The sequence below is a fragment of the Lissotriton vulgaris genome, unplaced genomic scaffold (genome assembly GCF_964263255.1).
Source record: "Lissotriton vulgaris unplaced genomic scaffold, aLisVul1.2 SCAFFOLD_1345, whole genome shotgun sequence".
Taxonomy (NCBI): domain Eukaryota; kingdom Metazoa; phylum Chordata; class Amphibia; order Caudata; family Salamandridae; genus Lissotriton; species Lissotriton vulgaris.
The window spans coordinates 269,457-295,213 of NW_028255641.1; the positions used below are offsets into that span (position 1 = coordinate 269,457).

At 49.3% G+C, this 25,757-nt stretch overlaps 1 protein-coding gene across 1 annotated transcript in view; it reads left to right on the top strand.

Annotated features, from left to right (window-relative positions):
* The window catches only part of LOC147659044 (E3 ubiquitin-protein ligase TRIM39-like), a 267,718-nt gene that overhangs the window by 228,543 nt on the left and 13,418 nt on the right, over window positions 1–25,757 (top strand). The window contains exon 7 of the mRNA XM_086952016.1: window positions 8,286–8,312. Within this exon, the coding sequence (XP_086808142.1) occupies window positions 8,286–8,312 (27 nt within the window). The remainder of the gene's footprint in view (window positions 1–8,285; window positions 8,313–25,757) is intronic.

Genomic DNA, 25,757 nt, shown 5'->3' on the forward strand with positions numbered 1-25,757 from the left:
AAGGCCATATACACTAAAGGCCATTTGCATAATCCAGCCTTGAGGTACCCGTCGCGTGAACTACCGTTTTTCGGCAATCTTCCGGTAGTAGCCAGAGGAACTTACGGAGATTCCTTAGTTTGCTTAGACCTCCTGCCATGACCTGTTGGGTATGGGAGGAGAAGGACAGATTGTCATCCCATCTCGCCCCCAGATTGTTTGCATTTGTGTTGGGAAGGGGCGCGGGACCCATCTCCGGTGGCCACCGCAGATCCAGGGAAGGCCGTATGTCTTTCCCAAAAATGAGCACCTCCGTCTTACCCGCGTTCAGTTTTAATTAGTTAGTATTCATCCAGCAGGCTACATCACTGAGGCAGCCCTTAAAATTGTCAAAAGTTGCCTCCGACACATCTGAGTAGGGAAAGACGAGCTGTGTGTCGTCGGCATATGACATTCACCCCAGTACAGAGATCTGGGCCTAAATCCATTGTTTATTTTGCTGGAAGCCATGCCAAGCCATGTCTTCCCTGGACCGGAAACAAGCTTCCGAGGACCGGTTTCTGGCATTCCAGCCGTCTTCAGCCCGGCTTGCTTGAATCCAGTGGTCCTCGGAAGCTTGTTTCCGGTCCAGGGAAGACATGGCTTGGCAGTTCGGGCTGGACTGTTCCCATGAGGCACAGAGTCAGACTGATTTGCATATAGCCATGTCAGAACTGGGGTGGCAGAGTGGGCTAAAGAACGGTGATGGATTACACCCAGATCTTTTGACTGGGTGTGTGTGTTTGATTGGTTCAGATGCTCCGTCCATTACCACCCCCTTTTGTACCGCGATTCTAGGCCTAGGCATGGGTTTCTTGCCGTGCGGCATTTCCCCGCCTGCCTTGACGCGGTCCTTATTGATTCTCTGGTGTATAATTGCTGCTCTTCTTTTGCCAGCCTCACTAGCTCGGGACTCTTGTTCCCTTCACCTCAGATGCTGTTCTTTCACAGCTGATGCCCTGTCATTGCTTTGCAAGGGATAAACGCCGCTATGCGGTACATTTATTACTATTAGTGCCAACTTGCATACACCCTGGTCTGTTTGTGTTGTCAGCCCTTACTGGGCTTGTCTTTCAAGGTAGCGGATTACATGTCCGTCTTCTGGCCATTTTCCTGAAAGCAGTTTTTTCCTCATTCCCTGCTGTTGCTGCGCAGGTTTTTTCCACTCTTCTGCTTTGGGTTCTCAAGGGGCATGTTCTCCCAGGATACTCGCTTCTTGGGTTCCGGGACCTCTAGGTTGGTCCCTACTGTTCCCACTATCGTGCCTAGCTCCATCTCCTACTCTGTCTTGCGGGGAACCGATGTTCCTCCTGGGCGAGGGGTGGATATTGCTTATGAACCTGGTCATCGTCCTGTCCGCATGTCTGTTGGTCTTCTTTTCGCATGCCCTAGTCTATTGTATTATGCTTAATTTTTTTGCGTCTTTCGTCTTATTTGATGTCTGCTGTGCTTTTCCACAGTAGAATCTTGCTGGAAACGTTCCTTCACATGGTCTCGACAAGGTCTGCTTGTGCTATCAGTTCTTATATAGATGTCCGGCTTGCCTGGTCCCCTTTTTGCTGGTTGCCGTCTTGCTATTGCGTTGTGGAAATCGCAAATAATCTGTTAGCATAAGCTGAAACCATCTTGTTTGTGGCATCCATTTTATCAGCTATGTAATTCATCCATCCTCTGCTGCTCGTCTTTTTACCTGCCTGAGCTGCCTATTTTAGTTAACTTCCTGACTCAGCTAAAAGCAATATGCATGCAAAAGAGTTTGTAGCTGCCAGAACACCTGGTCTCAGACTCAACTGGCAATCTCTTAGTGCTGCCATAGGCACTCCTGCTCCCCCTTTTACTTTGCTGACTAATTGGTTTCCACATTTGCCATGTTTGTCGGTAGTTATTCATTCCTGTGTAGACCTGTACCTTCTATTTGTAACTACATGCTTACCGGTGCAGAAAACTAAATATAAAAGGCCCATGGTCTGTGTATTCAAGTCACTACCTCCTGAAACACTTGAGGGTGTTGTATGGACGTGGCCTCACTCATGCGTGAATTAACTTGTTATTTTGAATTTCAGCTCCAGTGGCAATCTCTATTTTGTTGGTCTGCAGGACCCGTGGACAAAGATACGGGTGACCCATGCACCGGTGTGCCCCTAAAAAGGCACATTTCCACAGCGTGTCTCGCATCTGGGCTGCTCACGCTACCCTACAAGAGGGTCTTTACTTTGTGTGGTTCTACCGTCCACACGGTCTGCTTATGTACCTTCAAGTCTTCTGCTTGAATATCGCTCTTACTGTAAGTCCTGTTTTGGGCGTATCTGCTGGTTGCCGTCGGCCCTTTTGCATATCTTGGAACAGCCCAACTGTATACTGGCGGGTCTTCTGTCTCCAGTGCCTCCGGCAGTTTCTGGCCGTGGGTTATCATTCTGCCACTGCTGTATTTTACTGGTACAGTGCTTCTTCCGCTGTTGTGCATACAATATGTATCTCTCTGGGCCTTATTTACGGTTGGCACGCCGAATCCTGCGGATCTCTAAAACCCTAGGTTCAGTTCCACTTCTCACGAAGACCTGCACTTTCCTTTTTCACACCTACATATCTAGTATGTGTTTTCTTTTTCTCACCTGGTATACATACTGGAGTTTTCATGCTGTTCTTGGACAACTGTTGGTGCCTTTGCCTCCCCATGTTTTCCACTCTTTTCTGAGCTTTATGGTCTGGTGTGGCTGTGCTGGCTTGCGGTCCCCACTGTGTTTCCTCACCTTGTTGACGGATACGTTACCTCTGTAACTTAATGGGGTTCAGTCGCAGACCCGCCTCCTCTATGTGTATTGATTTGGATCTATTCTAAGTTAAGGAATCTGCGGCTAGATGTCTCTATCAGATGGACGAATTACTTTCAGTAACGATGTATCTGGTAGAGACACAGTCTAGCTGCAGATTCCTTAACGCCTGCCCGTCCTCCCCGGACTTTTTAAGGTGTGGTTTTCTATACTCTTTTCCATTCGGGTGGCTTGCCTTTCTACAGGGTGACTTTTTCTCCTCACTCCGACAGTGTTCATTCTGTTTTTATTGCTCTACTCCGCCGGTTCACCTGGTTTGGCGGTATGCTCATATGTCATGTGTCCTTTCCAACCCTGTACCTGGATTGTACGGTGTGGGATTTATTCATGTTTTTTCCCACCCTCCGCTCTCTCCTACTCCGTCGCCTTGGGGTCTCTTACCACTCCTTGGTTCAAGTCTATCGGCTCTGCCACATTCCATCTGTCCTTTATTAGGGTTGCAACATTTCTTCTGGTGACGTCTTATGGTGAAATTGTCCTTAATCATATGTTCTGGACCTGTGGTCCTTCACGGTTATGCATTATAGTTACAGGCACTGTCGTCTGCCATGCTGTTTTTTTATATCTTCCTCTTCCTCCACAGGTGGTTTGGCCTTCGAATTTGTGGGGGTGCTTCTCAGAGCGGTGCACTGCTCTTCCTTCTACTGGTTAGCAGGGTACAGTGTCTGGCACGGTCCTTTGATTCTATTTTTTCTTCCATTTTTGCACACTGTTCCCATAGTCTCAGTTTTTGGTGGTGGCTACGCGTTGTGGCGTGGAAAAGTTTTTCCGACAAACGGACGTCAGCGCACCAGGAGTGGCATATATAGCTCTGCTGACTTCACGTTCGTGGATGGCGTCAGGGCTGAGGCGTGCGGCACTGCCCCCGGCGCGCAAGGTGCTGCTGCAGAAAGTTTGCCGGATACAGTCTGAAGCCTGGGGATATTCTGAGTTAAGGAATCTGCGGCTAGAATGTGTTTCTACCAGTTACATCGTTACCAAAGGTAAGTAATTCGTCCGTTAGGGCCAGTTAATTTGGCCTTGTGATGGGACATCCATTGCAGTGCAAAGAAAATAAAAACATTGATCCCAACAATTGAGAACAGGACCAGCAGAAGGACTCATGAAAAAGCTTACAAGCACGGGGTGTATGAATGATGGAATAACTCCGAAGACTGTCTGGAAGGTGCTAACCAACCCAGATCCAAATGATTTGAAAACGTGCATTACTCCTGAGGTACTATACATGTTAAAAATGCTTTGCACAAGCTCCTCAAAATGTAGTGGGACATTAGTGTGGAGTAGCGACTGTATATCAGAAGAAGACCTTGCGACTTGGAGTTCAAACGTCTCCTTTGCAGATTTTAAGGCCATATCCTTCTGTGTATATATAATAAAATGACACCAAAAATCTAGGTGTTTGTTCTATTAATCCCACAAAAACCTGGGCTAAGGGTACAGAAAACTGCTATAATGTTGGAACAAATATCGCAGCTACGGCCGTGAAAATATCACTCTATCACTGGCACTGTATATAACTTCACAAAACATCATTTATTCTGACTTGTTCAAAAGCAAAAACCATTTCTCCTGGTTTCTCGCACTGAAAAGTTGTGTGTACATTAAACAATTCAAATGTACATTGACATAACAAAAAAAGACATTTTACACACAAAAAAGGCGGGGAAACAAAACATGCATTCACTGTATATCAGATGTATGTATTCTCATCTGTCTCCGAGACATTTATAACACAATATGGCTGCAACTATTGATTATCAATGGCAGTCCATAAAGAAGGTAGTCCATTTAGGATCCACACGAGGGAATGTCTGGCCCTCATCAGTTTTGAAATGTGTACCACAGTTCTTTTGTTTCTTTACATTTCAATAGCAGGACTTTAGGCCCATCGCCCAAGGCCAAAACACCTATGCACCCAAGCCGCCACAACCCCCCCCCCGGGCGGGTTTACTGGAACGGACGGTGCCTCTGTGGCCCTGAGACCCTCAAGAACTGAGCCTCCTTTCGGTTCTGCCAGACCCCAGTTCCCACTTGCAGCCTTATTCCCATATCTACTTTTCCCATTCATTTTAGCATGTAGCGCTCAAGCCCACTACCTCGTAAAGCACCTCTGCACCCAGACACACCAGGGCAGTTAAAACTGAACTAATGGTGCTTTCTTGGTCCCAGGCCCCTAAGTACCTTAAGTCCAGAAGAACAGTCCTGTAAGTCGATTGCAAGTGTACCTATGCAGTGTATGTTTCTCCTATAGGATAACAGTACCACGTTCAAGGCTCAGTCCTCAAAACCGTTATTGGACTGTAATTTTTCAAATAACTGTAATAATCTGTAACTCCAAAAGTACTTACATGATTCTGATAATCTTGGTGTCTAAAATTATATAAAAATATGTACTATTTGAGTTTGTGTATCATTTATTGACTCTGTGTATACAAAAAATGCCTAACACTTCCCTCTGATAATCCTTAGGCTGCTCGACCACAATACCACAAATGGAGTACCTTGGGATTGTTAGAGCAAGCCCTTGCTCACTAGTAAGGTATACTTGGACTCTCTGCACAGTATTTCTTATTTTAGTTTGCTATATGGAGAGCCAGCTTCCTACACCTACCATACAGCACCCACATAACACCGATCTCAAAAGGCTTCGCTGGCTTCTTATTCACAAGCGCACCTAGTTCAAAGTTCCTATGCACGACACAGGACCAGAATACCTGAACAACTGCATACAGTTCCATCAGCCCACCTACACACTGCCTCACTCGCCTGCAGTCTCCACATCCGCAAAGGCAGAGCAGGAGGCCACTGTTTCTCCTACATGCCCAAAACGCAGAAAGACCTTCCTCAATACATCAGAGCCTCCTCCTCACTTCTTGTATTCTACAAGAAGCTAATGACCTGGCTTTTCGATTAATCCAAAGGGACCCCACACCTGCCAAAGTGTCTGGATACCCTTGCGGGTGAGTAGTGCACTATACAAATCAACAAACATAACACACACTAAGGGCCTCATTACCATGTCAGTCGGAAAGCATTCCGACCGACTTTGTCGGAATGGTTTCTGACTGAATCGGATTCGGGTAGACCTAGCGACAAATTACGATGTCTCCGATCACCGTTCTGTCGGACTCCCATTGACTTCAATGGGAGCCAGTGTACTAACCAACAACACAGGTTCCCATTACGAAATGAGGTGGTTGTGGAAAACCGTGCACCCTGTGGCGGGCACCCCATGGTGCCTGCCACACCGTGCAGGGTTGGAAAGAGGGGACCAAGGAGTACCCCCACGGACCCCAACTGGAGGCCTCGGTTGAAGGGAGGCCCGCTAGGGTCCCACAAAGTCTGTTTATGACATCCGATCTGTGTAGGACAAACAGTCAGAAAGGCTTTCCGAATTCAATGACATAATAAGTTAGTCGGAAACGCGGTCTGTAGACCTGTACGAGTTGGCTGCGACCAAGTGTGCCTTTCCGACCGACATCAAAATAAGGTCCCAAGTTAAAGTATATCACAAATAGGAGCTAAAAGGGAAAATACGGACAGGGCTGCCCTCCACTCAAAAACTAGTCATCAACCAAAACCCTGTTCAAGAGACGTGGATTATGTCAGTTAATTAAATAACAGAACAGTCTGTAAGTACTGATAACTGTTATCCTCCCCTATATACTTTCACTCTAGTAAGGGGACGTTTCACTGCACTCCGTCCTGAGTTACTTAAAATTAAAGACAAAACCAACACCTCTTTGACAGTTACACAGAACACAACAACAAAATGTCTGACACCTTTAATCCGTATCAAAGTGTCCACCTCATCAGATTGGACCAAGTTCTACTTAAAAAAAATGTGAAAGAACCGAATGACACCTCACGGAAACGCCACCAACGGGGTAACTGGTATGCAATCTCCAGACAGGGCCCCTGTCTCATCATCGGTTGTCATCCGGTTCATAAAGAAATAGAGAAAGCGTGTCCAAAACAACAAACCAAAAAGTGTGTAGAAAAGTGGAAGCAGGAAAGGTCTGCTAGTGACAATCAAAAAGTGCATAAAAAACAGCAGACACTTCTCTCCATAATGTTATTCATAGAGAAATTGGTGTGTGTTGTTAAACTAAAAAGGTTGGTAGCTATTCATACACACCGTTACCAACATGTTTCACTGCCACAGCGATTTTGGCAGATTCATCAGGGCCGCACAATTTGCTGCCACTCCACTGTTGGACACTTGTTCAATGTTAACTGTCAAAGAAAGAGGCACATACAGGTAGTTAAAAACATACAGTGTCACCCTTCTGCTCTGTATGTATGTGTATAGTGCTGTCAACGTAGTATACCTATAGGGCCCACAAAGTCTGTTTATGACATCCGATCTGTGTGGGACAAACCGAGTCAGAAAGGCTTTCCGAATTCAACAACATAATACGTCAGTCGGAAACGCGGTCTGTAGACCTGTACGAATTGGCTGCGACCAAATATTTCTCCAAGTGCTGTAGGAACTGATCCAGAAAATCTGAACAGTTTCAGACTATCGTAATCGGTCAGTCGGAAAAGTGGGTTCCGTCATGGATTCTGACAAACCGAATGCCGTTCGGAGCCTTTCTGACCGACATCAAAATAAGGTCCCAAGTTAAAGTAGCCTAGTGGACTGCAGCACTAACCCAAATCCACCATGCTATTCTCTGTGCAGGGAGTGATTTTCTGGTAACTTATCCGCAGTCCTGTTAGTACAGGGATATAGTGGAAATGAAAAGTATTTGTTCATCCTGCAGACAACACACTCAACTTTACACTAAGTAATATGCATAGGATCTCGAATGATGTTCTATACTGTTTGCTGTAAAAAATGCAAAAAGTCTTAGCACAAAAATTGTAGTAAATCAAAAAAAATTAAAATAAATGGTTGAATTAAAAAAGATGTTAATTAAATGTTTTTACAAAAACATAGTTCGTATACTTACAATATGAATTACAAGTGATTTTTGAATGGGTCTGTTTAAGGATAAGGTCAAGGGTTGGTTTTAGGACGTGGTAAGGGAGTAGGTATGGGTTACAGATAAAGTTTAGGGTTAAGGGCTACAGTTAGAGCCAGGGTAAGGATATGAGTTTATGTTCGGATAAAGGGTCATCCTAGGTTAATTGTTACGGTAAGGCACAAGGTTAGAGTTATTGTAAGGGTGGGTTTAGGCTGAAGCATAGGAATAGAGTCCACCTAGGTTATCTTTATGGATTAATTAGAATTAGGATTTGATTAAAGGATGGTGAACTGTTGGGGTTTAGAGTATGCTTCAAGGTTTAAGGCTAATTGCCTTTTTTATGAATTAGATTTCAGAACATTACCACTTAAAATGTACCTTTTGTATTCCAATTTCTGATTTAAGTTCAAAAATTGTATATGTGCTCTTTCTTTTTTACAGTTTGTATTCTGTGTTTTTTTTCTAGAGTGGAGATGGGTCCGCAGCTTTGCAGGTAACTAAAGATGGTTCTTTTTCTTTATTCCTAGCTTCTTCATATTTCTTTGGGTTATTATTTCCAGTGCTCTGTATCTCGGAGCCTCTGCGCATTGTTTTGATATTGTTCCTATATTAACAATGTGCAGGATGTCGGAGGGCCTCTGCTGTAAAACACACAGGGTATTTTTTCCTGTTCTGATATTATTCATACTTTGGCAATAGAGCACAGTAAACACAAGGAGATGATAGACGTAGCGATGAAACTTTTTAGACACTTACCCCCTGGGTTGAATCCATCATCCTTTTTAGCTCACTTCGCCACCCCAGTTCAGACCCAGCCATATGCAAATCAGTTTTGATTCTGTACCGCATGGGAACAGTCCAGTCCGAACTGCCAAGCCAGGTCTTCCATGGACTGAAAAAAAGCATCCTGGGGCTGGTTTCGGAGTTACACCCCTCATCAGCCAGGCTAGCTTGAATCCAGTGGCAAAGTGAGCAAGGTAACCACGTCTGGGCATACCCTGCCAACTTAGGGCGAACCAAGAAAACACAAGGAGATGATGGATGGAGCACTAAAACTTTTCAGACACTCAACCCCAGTCACAGATCTGGGTGGAACCTGGAATACCGAGCGATCACTCGAACAATTCACCCGACGAGCCCCTTGATACTTCCCAACTCCCTGCTGTGTTCTACCACATGGCCCTCATGTAATTGGGTACAACTGAAGCAGTCAACTGAGTTTTGCGCCTAAGGTAATACAGGTGCTCACAAGGAAAACCCACCGGACAAGCTTCCTGATACTCTCCAGCTACTCGCTGGGATAAACCAATTTTTGTAGGCTAGACCTCTGTAAAACAGCACCGTCTGCGCATCACCAGTTGGGGTCTGGGGTCCCATTTCTCTCCCACTTTCTGGGCAACCGTCTTGGCACCTACATGAGTGGGAAGCAGTAGGACCGCGCCTGAGCGTGGGAAGCTTCCCCCCCCTTGCCGAGGACTGGCAGGGACTGCCCCCGGAGCGTCCATACTCCCCCCTGCAACGAGCGAGGGAGCTCCTGCTTGTCTGCGCCGCGTGACGAGCTGCCTGCAATCTGGAGACCCGAGGATCGTGGCTTTGGAGATAATGCAGTGCGGACTCCGGATCGGCTACCAGGAAGGAGCGGAACCAGCAATCCTCTTCAGCAAGGTAACGGGCCAGCACCCGATCTGACCCCCGGCTCCCCCCCAACCCCCATCTGCTCCGAGTGAGTTCCAATGGACTTCCACCCCCCTCCTCCCGCTCTTGCCCCTCCGCCCTCTCACACCCGAGAGGGCCTCCGGTCCTCCTATCGGCATCGGAGGGGATCGGATGGGGAAGGGAGATCAGTGGTCTTCTTCTGTGCTTGTTTTAGAGCTATAGTAATTTCTCTTACTACATGGGTTTCAACAATCTTGGGAACAATATAGGTTTTAGCCATTTCCTCACCGGATATTCTTTGCATCTCAAAATGGCAGCATCTGATCTCTTAAAGTCGGAATAGGACTTCCTCCCATGAATCACGGCTCTATTGGTAATAGAAAGAAGACTTCATTACCTCCTCCACTGAGCACCCAAAATGGCCGCAACCAAGTATCTCTGAATAAAGGGACACCAATCCAAATCTCTCCTAAATAGAATACTACGCCTGAAGAAAAAGAAAAGAAAAAAAACTACAATTCCAGATCCTCACTAACCAGTGATTCCATATAGCTCTCTTGGACTGTCCTACCTATCATACAAAGTTACCTTCACCTCACCCTGGGCTACTTCTCTCAACCCACATTCTACCCCTGTTAGGGCTGCTTCCCTCCCTACCCGGTCTCCCCTCCTCCTCTCTTTTACCATGTTGAACGGTCCCCTCTAAGAGCACACTCAGCCCAGACTACCCAAACTGTCTCTCATCGGACCTTCCTCCCTGATTCAGTGACATCCACACTATGGAGCGCCCCGGCAAATGCACCTACTCCATCACATACCCTCCCCTCCACGCCTCTCAAAAAAAGCAGCCAAAGACTTCAAACACAACTTATTAAAGTCCCTTCCGGAAACCCCTATCTCTGACCCTTACTTCTCAATGAACAATGGGCTCATTAAGAACGACATCCTATTCTAAACTAAAAGAAGAGCTCAATGGAGAAAAGCCTTTCTCGCTCTTTAAGGTCTCTAACATGAAGAAAACCGCACACTGCTACGCCGTATCTATCCTCCCCTCCCTATTCTTCAACGCAGCTGCCACCGTGAATATCTATCATAATGGTATCATCCTAATCCAATCCAACAACCACAATCTCAATTTGATTGATCACATTTTCCCGCTCATTAAAGAGATTCACTCTTAACACGCCCCTCCCCTCCTCTCCTTCCTTGATCGCTGATATCCGCAACTCCCATCCTGATCCCAAAGTCAATCTTAACTCCCAGACCACTTACCCCCCCAACAATACCTTCAGACCTTGTCGGCAACCCTCCCAACTACCCTCTCCACCTCACAACCCTCTCATGCCGTCACATTACCAATCCACCCACTTTCCCTCCCTACCCGACACATTCACCACCTCCATCCCCCCTCCTCTTCTCTCAGTCCCCCCTCCTACTCATCAGCCCCGCCAATTCCACACTAGATCTTACCTTCCCTCCTCAACATACGCTTTCACCCCCTCCTTCTCTCCTTACCTCTACCTTCCATCCTCAACATACTTTCTCCTACTCCTTCTCTCCTTACCTCCTCCTTCTCTACCAGCTCCTCCCATCAGCTTAACTCCCCCTCTATCTCCCCTCTGGATCCCAGCATGGACACCACCCGAACTACTCACCCTGCTCCTCATATATCACCCTCCCCTCCACTCTCAGCTCCTCCCTCTGGCTCCTCGGCCCCACCCTTACCCCCACTGCTCTAGACACTCCCGTAGCTACAGAAACATCAACTCAGTCTACTCCCCCTGTCCACCCTTCCAACATTGAAACTATCACGCCTGACTTCAAACTTGACCAGACCCCCACTCTGAGTAGTGGCTTCTATGGATGCTGGAATGTCCAGTCTACTCCATCCGTCCACCCTGCTAATAATGAAACTATCACGTCCAAACTTGACTTGATACTATCATCCCTTCAACAAGTCAAATCTGACATCCGAACCCTTCACAACCTTATCTTGCAACAAACCAAGTCCACTTGCATTAAACAGGAACACAATCTGTTCCCTTCTCCCAAGATCTATAGTCGCATCCATCGTCTTCCTACAATCTCCCAAGCCCATGGCTCTCCACGTTGGCGCAAAATCCCACTCCCTAATGCCACTTCCCGCCCTATCAGGGGGTCAAACCCTTTATCTGAATCAGATCTAGGGGCCCTCTTCTGCTCTTACGAGCAGCCTCACCCTCCTCAGAGCGCGGGACTTTTAGTCAGTCCAGATAGCCCACCAACAGACCCCAGAATACCTACCATTCTGCTCAAAACTCATAGAGCCTCCAGATTCAATCCCAGAGGCATTGTAGAAAATAACCTCACTAGAATCCCCATCACTGCCGAACCCACCACAATCATCTCCCATCCACAGATAAGCTGTATCCTCCTAAACTGCAGGTCCGCCTACAGGCATGCAGCTGATATAGCTGACCTACTTATCACAAACAAACTAGACATTATGATCCTTACAGAAACCTGGCTAAAGGAAACTTCTACTCCCATCATGGACATCTTGCTACCCCCTAACTATAACATAACCAGACTCGACAGAGCTGACAGGCTAGGTGGCGGGATAGCCTGCATACACCAGATCGGCCTAACAGCGACCAATGCCCCTGCTATTTCATCGTGCGAATACCTATGCCTAAACATCGCCAACAACGACAAACAAATCTGCTCTCTTCACGCCTTCTACCATCCTCCGGGAGATAACCTCACCTTCATAGAACACTTCATGGACATTCTAGCTTCAAATGACAACCAACAATCTAAACAAATTTTCTTGAGGGATTTCAACCTTCACTGGGACGACCACAACAACCCAGGGGTAAACAGCCTCAGAGCCTTCCTCACAGACATCAATCTCACCCAACTATGCAACAGCCCAACACACGACAAGGGTGCAACTCTCGACCTAATAACATCCAAAGCGAAATCCACCCAGCTAGACTCGATACTCCCTTGCGACTGGTCTGACCATCATATCATTACATTCCAAATCACGGAAACCATAACTCGACTCCCTACTCAACCCATGAGAACCAAAAATCTGGAAGAGAAACCTTAACCCCTTCCATGCTGGTGACGAACCCCAGCCGTCATGCACTACAGTGCTCGTGTGCTGATGACGGCTGGGGTTCGTCATGGCCCGCCCGTGTTCTGCCGGGGGCCGCACACGGGGAAAATCGCGGCCGCACGGAAGGGGTTAAAAACGTAAGATCTGACCTCACAGCCCTAGATAACTCAAACCCTCTTAGTCCCCCGGAAGACCTAGCTGATGTTCAGGAGGTGACAAATCACTACTTTCACTCCATGAACAACCTCCTAGACAAAATTGCCCCACTGCAACTGAAGAAAACCTCCTCTAAAGATTCCCACCCATGGTACGATGGGAGGCTAAATGATGACAGACGCTCTCTTAGAATAATCTAACGACGCTGTAGAGCTACACCCTCAACTGACCTCCTCAAACTTCTGAGAACCGCCAGGAACTCTTACTTTAGAAAAATCAGAAAATCTAAAACCGATTTCTTCAGGTCTCAACTTGACCTAGCCAAGAACCGCCCCAAAAAAGTCTTCGATCTTATCAAAGCCCAAACCAAGAGCCTACCTAAGGTCCTTAACATCAACCCTCTCGCTACTCCCTCTTGTGACGAATTGCCTCCTTCTTCGCCTCTAAGACAGAATCCATTAAATCAGACCTACTAAAGGACCTTATATCCATCTCGGGCCTGAAAGAGAGCTCATCACTGACCAGCCTGACTCCTGCAGACGCGGTCGCTCCTCCCTGGCTACACTCCCCACTGCATTTGTGCCTGCTTGCTCGCATTTGCTGACTTAATTATTTGTGCCTGTGTTTGAGCTCGCATTTTCCGCTGTTGCTCATCAAGCCTGTATTTGAGAGTGTCGCACCGCCGAACGCATTGCCCGCATTGCTGCCCACTGCTGCCTAGTTTGTTTGTGCCTGCCTGCTCGCATTAAGTTGGTTGGTGATTTGTGCCTGGGTCGTGCCCCATTCGCGTCCTATCTGCCCTTTGTTGTTGTCTGCTGCCATTTTGTTGACTCCAGCCAGCTCCTCCCCCCAACCTCCCCCCCCCGCTCCCGCGTCCCAGCTGCCCCTCCCTCGCTCTGCCCACCTCCACTACCCATTTATGACAGATGCATTTACGTGCAGCGGTCACGCCGAAGGTGCGCCAAAGGTAAGTCCGTCTACGCCTGGACCGCGCCCAGTGCCGGTCCCCCTGGTCCCCGTAACACCCACCCCTCGCGCATTACGTACAATGCCACCACCCTCTCTCACTCAACCCCGGCCGCCTCCAAAACTGCTACCAAGCCGCTCCTGGACACACCCATGGTCCCTTCGCCTGCCACTCCTGCAAGTTTGACTGCACCAAGACCCACACCAACCCCACTAACGCCAAACAAAGCTCCGACACCAACCACCTGAAGTGCATCCTACTCAACACCCGCTCGGTTCACAGCCACTCCACTCCTCTCTGGAACTTACTCGACACTACATTGCCGGACGTCGCCTTTCTCACAGAAACCTGGATGAACGCCTCATCAGCGCCTGACATCGCAACAGCCATCCCTGACGGATACAAGATTATATGCAAGGACCGCAGCAACCAAACAGGAGGAGGCATCGCCATCATCCATAAGAACACCATCCGCATCACGACCTGCTCCGACGACGCCCTCCCAAACGCCGAACACCTTCACTTCCAGATCCACACCGACCCCAAGACAACTCTCAGAGGCACCCTCATCTACAGGCCACCAGGACCCAGCATACAATTCTGTGAAGATATCACTGACTTCATCAGCCCACACGCCCTCCCCTCCGAGAACTACATTCTACTAGGAGACCTTAACTTCCACTTGGAAAAGACCAACGACAGCAACACCACCACCCTTTTGGACAACCTCGCCAATCTCGGACTTAAACAACTTGTTGACACCCCTATGCATTGTGCCGGACACACACTCGACCCAATCTTCACCTCCAGCAAATACATCTCCTTCTCTCACACCTCAGCGCTACTCTGGACAGACCACAGCTGCGTCCACTTCAACTACAAGAAAACCACGACCCACAACAACCTAAAACCAATTCCCCGCAGAAAATGGAACAAAATTACCACGGACCAGCTCTTCACATCGCTTCTCCATAACACCCCCTCAAAATCATCGGACCCAAACATCTCAGCCACCTACCTCACACAATGGATCATTCACAGCGCTGACGAACTAGCACCCTTGAAAAAACACCAATTCAAACAAGGAAGCAAAAAAGCCCCTTGGTTCAACGATGAACTTAAGCAATCCAAGAAGGTCTGCCGCACACTCGAGAAATCCTCGAGAAAAACCCCAACCACTGAAAACCTAACCTCGTTCAAGGACGCCATCCGCAAACACCACCAGCTGATCCGCTCCACCAAAAAAGCAGCTTTCAAGGTCCGACTTGACAACAACCCACACAAACAGCAAAGAATTATTCAACATCGTCAAAGAATTCACCAACCCCACCGCCGGCACCAACGACATCACTCCCTCCCAAGACCTCTGCGACTCCCTAGCCTCTTTCTTTCACAACAAAATCGCAGACATACACAACAGCTTCAAAAACAAGCCCGGAGATCAGCCCACCCCACTCATACCCGAAGATAAACTCCCCCCCAACATCCTTTGCGCCTGGACCCCAGTCACCACTGAAGACACCATCCGCTTGATGAACTCCATCCATTCTGGATCACCTACCGACCCATGTCCCCACCACATTTTCAACAAAGCAGACTCCATCATCGCACCCCATCTCCGAGACGTCATCAACTGCTCCCTCAACTCAGCTACCTTCCCGGAAAGCTGGAAACATGCCGAACTCAGCGCCCTCTTGAAAAAACCCACAGCAGACCCCACTGACCTCAAGAACTACCGCCCCATCTCACTCCTTCCTTTCCCCGCCAAAGTCATGGAGAAAGCAGTCAACAATCAACTTGCCCCCTTCCTCGAATCTAACAAATCCCTCGACCCATCACAATCCGGGTTCCGAGCCAAACACAGCACCGAAACCGCACTCATCGCAGCAACCGATGACATTCGAACACTACTGGACAACGGAGAAACAGCTGCTCTCATCCTACTTGACCTCTTCGCAGCCTTCGACACAGTCTGTCACAGCACCCTTATACAACGCCTCAGCAATGTTGGAATTCAAGGAAAAGCACTGGACTGGATCACCTTGTTCCTCGCCGGAAGAACTCAGAGTCCGCCTACCTCCCTTCAGATCAGAAGCCACTGAAGTCATCTGTGGCGTACCTCAAGGTTCCTCACTCAGCCCCACCCACTTCAACGTTTACATGAGCCCCCTCGCTTCCATCGCACGACAACACAACCTCAACATCATCTCCTAGGCAGACGATACCCAACTGATCCTCTCCCTCACCAAAGATCCAAACACCGCCAAAACCAACCTACATGAAGGAATGAAGGAAGTAGCCGAATGGATGAAGAACAGCCGCCTTAAACTGAACTCGGACAAAACGGAAGTCCTCATCCTAGGATCTTCACCCTCCGCTTGGGATGACTCATGGTGGCCACCGGCCCTGGGAAACGCACCCACCCCCACAGACCACGCACGCAACCTGGGCTTCATCCTGGACTCCTCCCTCTCGATGACCAGACAAGTCAACGCCGTCTCTTCATCATGTTTCAACATCCTAAGTATGCTTAAAAAAATCTTCCGTTGGATCCCCACCGAAACGAGAAAGACGGTCACTCACGCTCTGGTCGCAAGCCGTCTGGACTATGGTAACACCCTGTACGCCGGAACAACAGCAAAGCTACAGAAAAAACTCCAACGCATCCAAAACGCGTCAGCTAGACTCATTCTAGACGTCCCCCGACAAGCTCACATTTCCGGTCACCTGAAAGAACTCCACTGGCTCCCCGTCAACAAGAGAATAACGTTCCGTCTCCTCACCCACGCACACAAGGCACTCTACGACCTTGGACCCGAATGCCTCAACACGCGCCTGTCCTTTTACACCCCCACCCGCCAACTTCGATCGACCAATCAAGCCCTCGCCATAATCCCACGTATCCATAGATCCACCATGGGTGGAAGATCCTTTTCCTACTTAGCGGCCAAAACCTGGAACTCTCTCCCTGCCTACCTCCGCCTTACCCAGAACCACCTCTCATTCAGAAAACAATTAAAAACCTGGATATTCGATGAGTGAGCACCCTCCTTCCCCCAAGCGCCTTGAGACCCTCTGGGTGAGTAGTGCGCTATATAAATGCAAAACTTGAACTTGCTGCTGCCCCAGCTAATGATCTCCCACTATTTAAACTAAAAAAACAATGCATCATGGTCAACACTTACAATGAAGATACCAAATTAAAAGAAAACGCCTAACGCGCTGAAACCATCCAATCCCTTCACTGACCCGCTCCCGGCTAACTACATAAAAGACTTCACTCCTCTCTTACTTCCCCTCTGGACCAAGATCATTAATACTTCCCTTCTGCAAGGATCCATTCCAGACACCTTGAAAACGGGGCAGGTCTCGCCTATCCTAAAGAAACCCACAGCGGATCCCACTGACCCTAATAACTAACGCCCGATCTCCAATATCCCTATGTTAGCTTAACTCCTGGAAAAATGCGTTAACATAAAACAGAACTGTCACATTGATCGTTTCAACCTGCTGAACCAATTTCAATCTGTTTTCAGAGCAGGTCACAGCACAGAATCAGCCATGACCCATGTATTAGATGACACTCTAAATATCCTCGACCAAAATGAGGCCTGTCTGTTAATCTTACTCGACCTGTCATCAGCTTTTGACACCGTCAAACACGACAACCTGCTGAATCTCTTCAAACACAGAATGGGTCTATCTGGAAGTGTTTTTAACTGGTTCGCCTCTTTCCTCCAAAACAGATCCCAAAGATTCACGGTCAACCAATCCCTGTCCTTTCCCTCGTCTGTCACTCTGTGAGTTCCTCAAGGCTCCTCCCTCTCTCCCACCCTTTTCATGGAACCCCTCATTGATCTTCTCAGCCTCTCCAAGATACAATTCCACACGGACACTGACGATACCCAAATCTACATCAAAATTCACTCTCTGGAAGACATCAAGGGCCCGATGTAGGTAAAAGGGATTTTCCGATTTCAAAATACCGAGGCGGGCCGAATCGGTATTCTGAAATCGGAAAACGAGATGTAGCAAAAAACCAGCAAAAGAATACCGATTCGGTCTGCATCGGTAATGTGAATCGCTACGTACCGATTCGGCACGGACCGAATCGGAAAGTACCGAATCGGCTACCACCGAATCGGAAAGTACCGAATCGGCTACCACCGAATCGGAAATAGCCGAATCGGCTACCACCGATTCGGAAATAGCCGAATCGGTAAAAGCCGATTCGGCAATTACCGAATCGGAGGTATGAAAACACACCCATGGGCAAAAAGCCCATAGGAATGCATTGAACAAACCAATTCGGTAAAATCCGATTCGGATTTTACCGATTCGTTAAAATCCGATTCGGTAAAATCCGATTCGGTAAAAGCCGATTCGGTAAAAGCCGATTCAGCCAATGAGGTGGATCCCCCCTCCCCCACCCAAACAGGGAGTGGCAACCCTGGCAGGTGCAGCTAATTAAGAACTTTCTGGAGAGCCAGCCTGAGCTGAACACTCAGTTAGCAGCAGTGGGAGTAGGAGGTAGAGAACTGTTGAGAGCAAGATGGCAAACCAGAGTGAGAGCCAGAAGTCCAGCCAGAAGAGGAAGCCAAAGTTCAGCAGCATCGAGCTGCAGGTGTTGGTTGAGGAGGTGGTGAGGGTGCACAGGCAGCTATTCGGGAAGCTGTCCCTCACTGTGCCGGACAGCACCAAGAGGAGGCTCTGGAGTGAAATCGCCGAAAAGGTCAATGCTGTAGGTGTCACCCCCAGGCCCCTTGATGAGCTGAAGAAGCGCTTCTATGATATCCGCAGCCTGACCAAACGTAAGATGGCTGAGATCCAGAGGCAAGCTGGAGTGACAGGTGGAGGCAGAAACCCGGCGCCACCCCTCACAGAGCTGGAGGAACTGGTGTCCAGCACCATTGAGAGGGAGAGCGTGACGGGAATTGGGACCCTGGACAGCTCAGCCAGAGCTACAGCTACAGGTAAGAAGCATGCGCATCATGACACACCCTACCAGACACCTCCTCATTAGACACAATGCACAGCCAAACCCCAGCCCAGTACTGTAACCAACATACAAGAGACAAGCATCATGGTATATGTAGTCAGCAGAAGTTAGCAAAATATGGCAGTGCAGAATCACAAGATAGGAAACAGTGGAACACATTCTAAGAAGATGCAAGGACATGTGCAATGCTTTAATTGTACTGACTGTAATACATCGGCACTCAATTTACAAATGCTTCTTCATACCTAGGGGCACCATCAGGCGGAGGACCACAGGCAACAGAGGCAGCACCACCAACTACCAGTGCACTCGCAGGGCCTAGCACGAGTCAGGCTGCCGAGGAGGAGGAGGACAACACCATTGGGCTGGGTATTGAGGGAGACCTGGCAATTGACTATGATTTACTACACTCCCCACAAATGCCGAGCACACCCCCCTTGCTGTTCTCCCCAGAGAACTCCCCAACAAGGGACCACCATCCACCTACACCAGCTCCTGCCACGATTATGGCTGTAGCTCCAGTAAACCCTATCCTGGGAGCAGGGGCTCAGGCCCCGGCCAGCACCACACCCACACCAGTGGCACCCCAGCCCACTCAGCAGGCCGGCAGCAGCAGTACCCGGCGCCGTGCCATTCCCAACACTGCAGCGCCAGCACCGGAGGGCAGTGTCTTCCTGGGCCTTGAAGGGAATATGGTGAAAATCCAAAGGCAGCAGGTGAAGTCCATCATGGCCTGCCAACGCCAGCTCCTGCAGCACAACCTGCAGATAGGGGAGATGGTGAAAGGTTTCAAGGCTGCTGCAACGGCGCAACTCTGTCAGCGCTGTGCCAACATGGAGTCAAGTCTCACCCAAAATACCGCCGAGATAACAAGGGGAATGGCCCGCATCACGACAGCAATGGAGGCCATGATTATCTCAAACACTGCCGCAAATCCTGCCCTGGACCTGGGGGATGCTGGGGACAGCAGCAGCCGCAGCAGCCCGGCCAGCGCTGCGTCAGAGCCACGCAGGAGCACCAGGCGCTCCGCAGATGCCGCAGGGCATTCTGAAGGGGGTGAGGGACACCCCAGTGGGGCTGCCAAGCGCTCAAAGAAGTAGGCTTGCAAGGGCGGGTGAGGCAACCTGGACCTTAGACTTTTGTTTTCTTTGCTATTACACTTTTTTTTTGTTGCACATCAGTGCAGTAACTGTGTTGCAACAGTATTAAAATTAGCTTTTCACCACAACCATTTACCTGTCTGTGCATCTGTACTCACTCAGAAATAGTTTTCTGTAATCTCCTCACGTCTGTATCTGCCATCACTTGGCGTAGACACCCCAGCTGGCTGTGTTAGTGGCACAGCTTCGTCGTCGTCATGGTCCTCGTAGTCAGACAACTCCACCTCAGTGCCCTTCTTCACCGCAAGGTTGTGTAACATTGCACATACAGCTATGATCTTGCTGCAGGTGATGGGGGTATACTGCCTTGCACCTCCACTCTTGTGCAGGCATCTGAATCTACTTTTCCAGATGCCAAAGGTCCGTTCGACGACATTCCTTGTGCTTTTGTGGGCCCGGTTATACCTCCTTTGGCTGGGTGTTGAGGTAGGGGGTGAGTACGAATGAGCGGAGGGCATAACGCAAGTCGCCTGGAAGGGAAAGGGGTAACATTACACACATGCATACATGTATTACACCTAGCTACTTTGTGTTATGGGGGTCTGATGATGTGTCTCACCTAGGAGGTATCCTTCACCAAATTCGCCAGCCATCAGCCGTGCATAGATGCCGCTCTGTTGGAAAATATAGGAGTCGTGGGTACTCCCTGGGAATGTTGCTACCAGGTCTGTGATGGTGCACTTCGCATTGCAGATCACCTGCACGTTGATGGTGTGCGTAGACTTCCGATTGCGGTATATGTATTCTGTGTCCGCTGGTGGGCAAATCGGAATGTGCGTGCCATCTATGCAGCCAATGATTTGGGGAAATTGTGCCATCTGGTAGAAGTCAGCTTTAGTTTGTAGCAGTTCTGCGTGGGTTGCAGGGAAAGAGATGTATTGGTCCATCCTGTGTATCATGGCGTCAAGGAATGTGTGGAAGAACCTTGACAGGCTGCTCTGGGTCACCCCTCCTGCCGCTGCAACTCCACTTTGATAGCTGCCAGACGCAAGCAGGTGTAGGCTGCATAGCACCTGGACGTGTGCTGGGATGGCGTGTGCCCTTGGGGTGGGGTGGTCCAACAATGGTTTGAGGTCCCTGATGAGCTCAGGAATGGTGTCAGAGTCCAGCCTGTATCTCTGTAGGATCTCTGCCTCTGTGAGCATGAACAGGGTTATCCTCTGTCTGTAGACCTGTTCATTTCTTTGCCATTCCCTCTGTCCTTCCTGCTGTAGCCGTAGCCGCCTCGCAATGACATAAAAAGCTGCCATCCTGCAAGTTGCAATGCATTTTGGGGCTGTTTTTATGGGTTGGAGTTGGTTACCACCTGATTGTAATCCATGGTAAATACCGAGTGAATTCTACCGATTTTGAGCCGAAATCAGTGTTTCTGTGCCTCCCTACATCTCCCCATCTGTCCGATTCGGGGAATTTCCCGATCGGTGATTCTAACGAATCGGTAGGTTCTCCGATTCGGCTTATGTCCGAATCGGTGTATCTACCGATTCGGTACATGGACCGAATCGGCTTGATTCCGATTCGGTGTCACTACCGATTCGGTACATGGACCGATTTGGATAATTTCCGATTTGGTGTCACTACCGATTCGGTACATGGACAGATTTGGATAATTTCCGATTTGGTGTCACTACCGATTCGGTACATGGACCGAATCGGATAATTTCCGAATCGGTGTCACTACCGATTCGGTACATGGACCGAATCGGTGTTTGCATCCGATTCGGTGTGTTACCGATTCGTTACATATCCGATTTTCGGTATGTACGTATCGGATTCTTTTCCATTCGGTACTCATTCCGAATCTGTTTTCGCTCCGATTTTGACTTTTTTCTTTGCCCTACATCTCGATGGCTGTATACCGATCGGTAAGGGCCCAAAATCGGTATTTTTGGCCGTTACCGATCGGTAACGGCCTACCTACATCTGGCCCCAAATCACTCAACTCCACACTTCAAAAAATCCAAATCTGGCTGGCCCGAAAACCACTTGAAACTTAACTTCCTCAAAACGGAATTCCGTGTAATTCCCCCCCCTAACAAAACTCAAACTATCACAGACTGGATGAAGCACCTAATAGCTCTCAATGGACAACCACTTATAGTCGACTCAGCAAAATCTCTTGGGGTAACGCTGGACAATAACCTCAAGTTGTTGAAACACATCAGCGCCTCAACAAAGGGAGCCAACTTCCACCTAAGGACTCTGCGAAAACTGAAACCCTATCTGCCCGCCTACGATTTCAAACAAGCTGTTCAAGCCTGAGTTATCCCTCGCTTGGAATACGGAGCATTAACCCTATGTGGACTCCTGAGGTCATCGACAGCCCCGCTAAGAGCCACGATCAACTCGGCTGCGAGACTCATCACAGGCTCTAAGAGAAACGCCCACATATCCCCATTCTTGAGAACCCTCAACTGGCTACCGTTTGAAACCAGAATTCATTTAAAAATCGCATGTATGACACAGAAGACTCTACCACAACACCCCACAATACCTAGCTCAGAAACTGGTGCTCTCAGCGGGCAGCAGAGCTTCCAGAAGTGCCAAGACTCTTCTCCTTCAACCTCAACAATTTGCCAAGAAAAAAACGTATAACCGGTCCTTCTCCGGTATGGCTCCAAGGATATGGAACGCTCTGCCCAGTGAAACTAGAATGAACCCTTCCTCGGCTTCCTTCAAAAGAGAAGTGAAAGCTATCCTCCTGGCTCAATCCACGTGAACTCTTTATCTATTCACTGTACTTAATTACTTGCTTTTCTTCGCTTATATGCGTCCTTCTATTTATCTTTGCCATTTTGCACTAGCCTTTTCTTGTTCTAGACTTATCTAGCACTTATTGCATGATTCACTATACCATAATATATTCTGTATATATTTCTACTTGTCATGTAAAGCACTGTGATACTCGCAAGAGTCTGGTTTGCGCTATATAAAACTTTCAAAATAAATAGAAAGAAGACAAACAATAAATGTTGTGGCCATCTTAAGGTACACCCTTCCAACCAACTTAACACCAAGAATAGCAGACACAATTCTGTAGTAGGGGATCTCTGTGTATAGTCATAATCTAGTGAATAGTCCTGCCCATGTGCGTGGACCCCGGCAATCAAAAATAATCTCTTAAGTTGTCAAAATAATGCAGAAACTGCAAAGACACTTAAGAGAGAATTTGAAGACAAATAATGCAGCCTATATCCACAGGCTACACTGTTCAGTACTTCAACTAAAAATTCCACCAAAAAACACCACACACAGCACAGCCTGCCAGTTTCTACCATAGAGAAACCTGCCTCCCCCAGTCAAAGACTCTGGAATGATAGAGAGGAAGGTAGGGACAGACAAAGAAGAGGTCGACGTCGAGGAGTCGACGGTCGACGCCGAGGAAAAGAGGGTCGACGCCGAGGGGATGGCGATAGACGCCGGAGTCGAGGAAGCGTTGTTCGACGCCCAAAAAGCGTCGCTCTGCGTCCAGCAGACAGCGGTCAGCGTCTAGGAGTCGGTCAGCCTCTCCAAAACGGCGCAAGAGGGATTCTAGTCCCAGAAGTCACGCTGCTTCAAGTGGAGGACGCAAGAGGAAGCGGTCACCTGCTGATGGGGCTGGCTCTCCGCACCCTTCGCCTAAAGGGTCACCGGGCTCGGTGTACTTAGAGGTGTACACTCTGTCTCGGCCCAGGACTCCGACTCCTCCCCCTGTGCCTAAGGAGGATCCTCCACCCAAACCGCCACTGCCTTCAGGAGACCCTCCTCCACCTCCGGTCCCTCCGCATGGGCCCACCCCGCAGCCGAATGTTCCTCCTCCGAGGTCCACTTCCCTGCCGTCCCTGCCTGTTCCTCCTAAGGGGACCCCAAAACCGAAACCCCGTGAGGAACCGACGAAACCCCGTGGGGAACCGAGGAAGACCCCTCCACGAAAACCGAAGGAGCGGCCACGAGCGGGCAGGTCTCGCTCTCGCTCTGGAAGGAGGGAGAGATCGCGACGCAGATCATCCACGAGGTCAAGACACCGCCGTAGGAGGCGCGAATCTCGCTCACAAACGAGGTCCTCTGGGACCAGGGACTATTCTCCTACCCTATCGGGGTCGCCGGACACGAGAGTGTCCCCGATAGATGACCTGGTGGCGTTCCATGACGTCCTTTTACTGGGAGCTGCGAAGTTGGGCATCTCCCTGACGGTGCCTACCCCGAAAACGTCAGTCATTTTTGAGACTTAACATCAAAAACACCTTTCTCGCCCTCTCCTGCCTCTGGTGCCGGGCCTGGAAGAATCGGCTATGGCCCTGTTTCTCACCCCTGCGGTGACTAGGGCGGCGCCATCAAGATTACTGAAGAAGTACCGGGCTCCCGATTCGGATCCGGCCTTTTTGAGAACGGAACCGCCTCCTGACTCTGTCATTGTGACGGCGGCCCGCAAGCAGCATGCCACCACTCCGTCCTCCACGGTTCCCCCGGATAAGGAGTCAAGGTGGATTGATTCGGCGGGAGGAAAGTCTGTGGCACTTCCGCTATCTCCATGAAAGCTGCGAGTGCCACGGCGCTGTTGGGCCGGTACGACCGCGCCCTCTGGGACTCCCTCGAGAGCTTTGCGGAGCATTTGCCGCGGGAGAAGCGTGAAGACTTCATGGAAGTGCTGAGTGAGGGGATGCTGGTGGCCAACCAGATTATCAGCGCGGCAGCGGACTCTTCCCTGTTGGCTGCTCACGGATTTTGCCACGGAATCAACTAACGGCGCCACGCATGGCTCAGGCTTACGTCCCTGAAACCGGACGCACAGCAGAGGGTGGCCAACCTACCGTTCTCCGGTGAGACCCTCTTCGGGAAGCATGCGGACGATGAGATGGCCCGCATGAAGGCAGAGGCCGAGGCGCTAACGGCTGTGGGCCTGGAGAAGCCTAAAGAGACCAAGAAGCAGTACCGCCCTTTCCAACGGCGGTTCGGCGGGCAAGGCCGAGGACGGGGACAGGCTTCGGGGCAATCGCAACAGCAACACCAGTTCCGTAAGCCGTTCCAGAAGCGCCAGAAGGGCAGAGGTGGCCAGCAATCGGCCCCAGCGCCCAAGGGCCAGGCTGGGTCTAGGCCCTAGGAACCTACTTCCCCCGAATCTGTTACCCACTCCGGTAGGGGGAAGCATTCAATCTTTTCTGGCAGAGTGGAGAAAAATTACTCAGGACACGTGGGTGCTGAATATTGTTTGCAATTGATACAGTCTTCGGTTCACCAGCCCTCCTCCAGCAATTCCCCCGGTCAGCTCGCAGTTTCAGCTGCGCGAGCTGCAGGCGGAAGCGGATATCCTGTTGAGGAAAAGGGCGATAGAAGACGTACCTCTGTCTCAGAGAGGAAGAGGTCTGTACTCCCGGTTCTTTCTGGTTCGCAAGAAGGACAAGAACGAGTTCAGGCCCATTCTGGATTTGCGACAGGCAAACAAATGGATTCGCAGAGAAAAGTTTCGCATGCTGTTGTTGCATCAGATTTACCCTCAGTTGCAACAGGGAGACTGGCGATGCGCTATAGACCTACAGGATGCTTACTTCCATGTGCCCATTGCACACAAACACAGGAAGTTCCTGCGGTTCCAAGTCGGCACCAATCACTATCAATACACAGTACTCCCATTCGGACTGAAGTCTGCGCCGAGAACGTTCTCGAAGTGCATGGCGGTGGTAGCAGCGCACCTGAGAAAGAACAAGGTGTTCGTCTACCCGTACCTGGACGATTGGTTGATCAAGGCATCCTCCCTTGCCACTGTACCTCGCATCAACAAAACCACCATGGGAGGTAGATCCTTCTCCTACCTGGCAGCTAAAACCTGGAACTCACTTCCCACTTACCTTCGCCTTACCCAGAACCACCTAGAATTCAGAAAGCAACTTAAAACGTGGATATTTGACAAGTAATTCCCC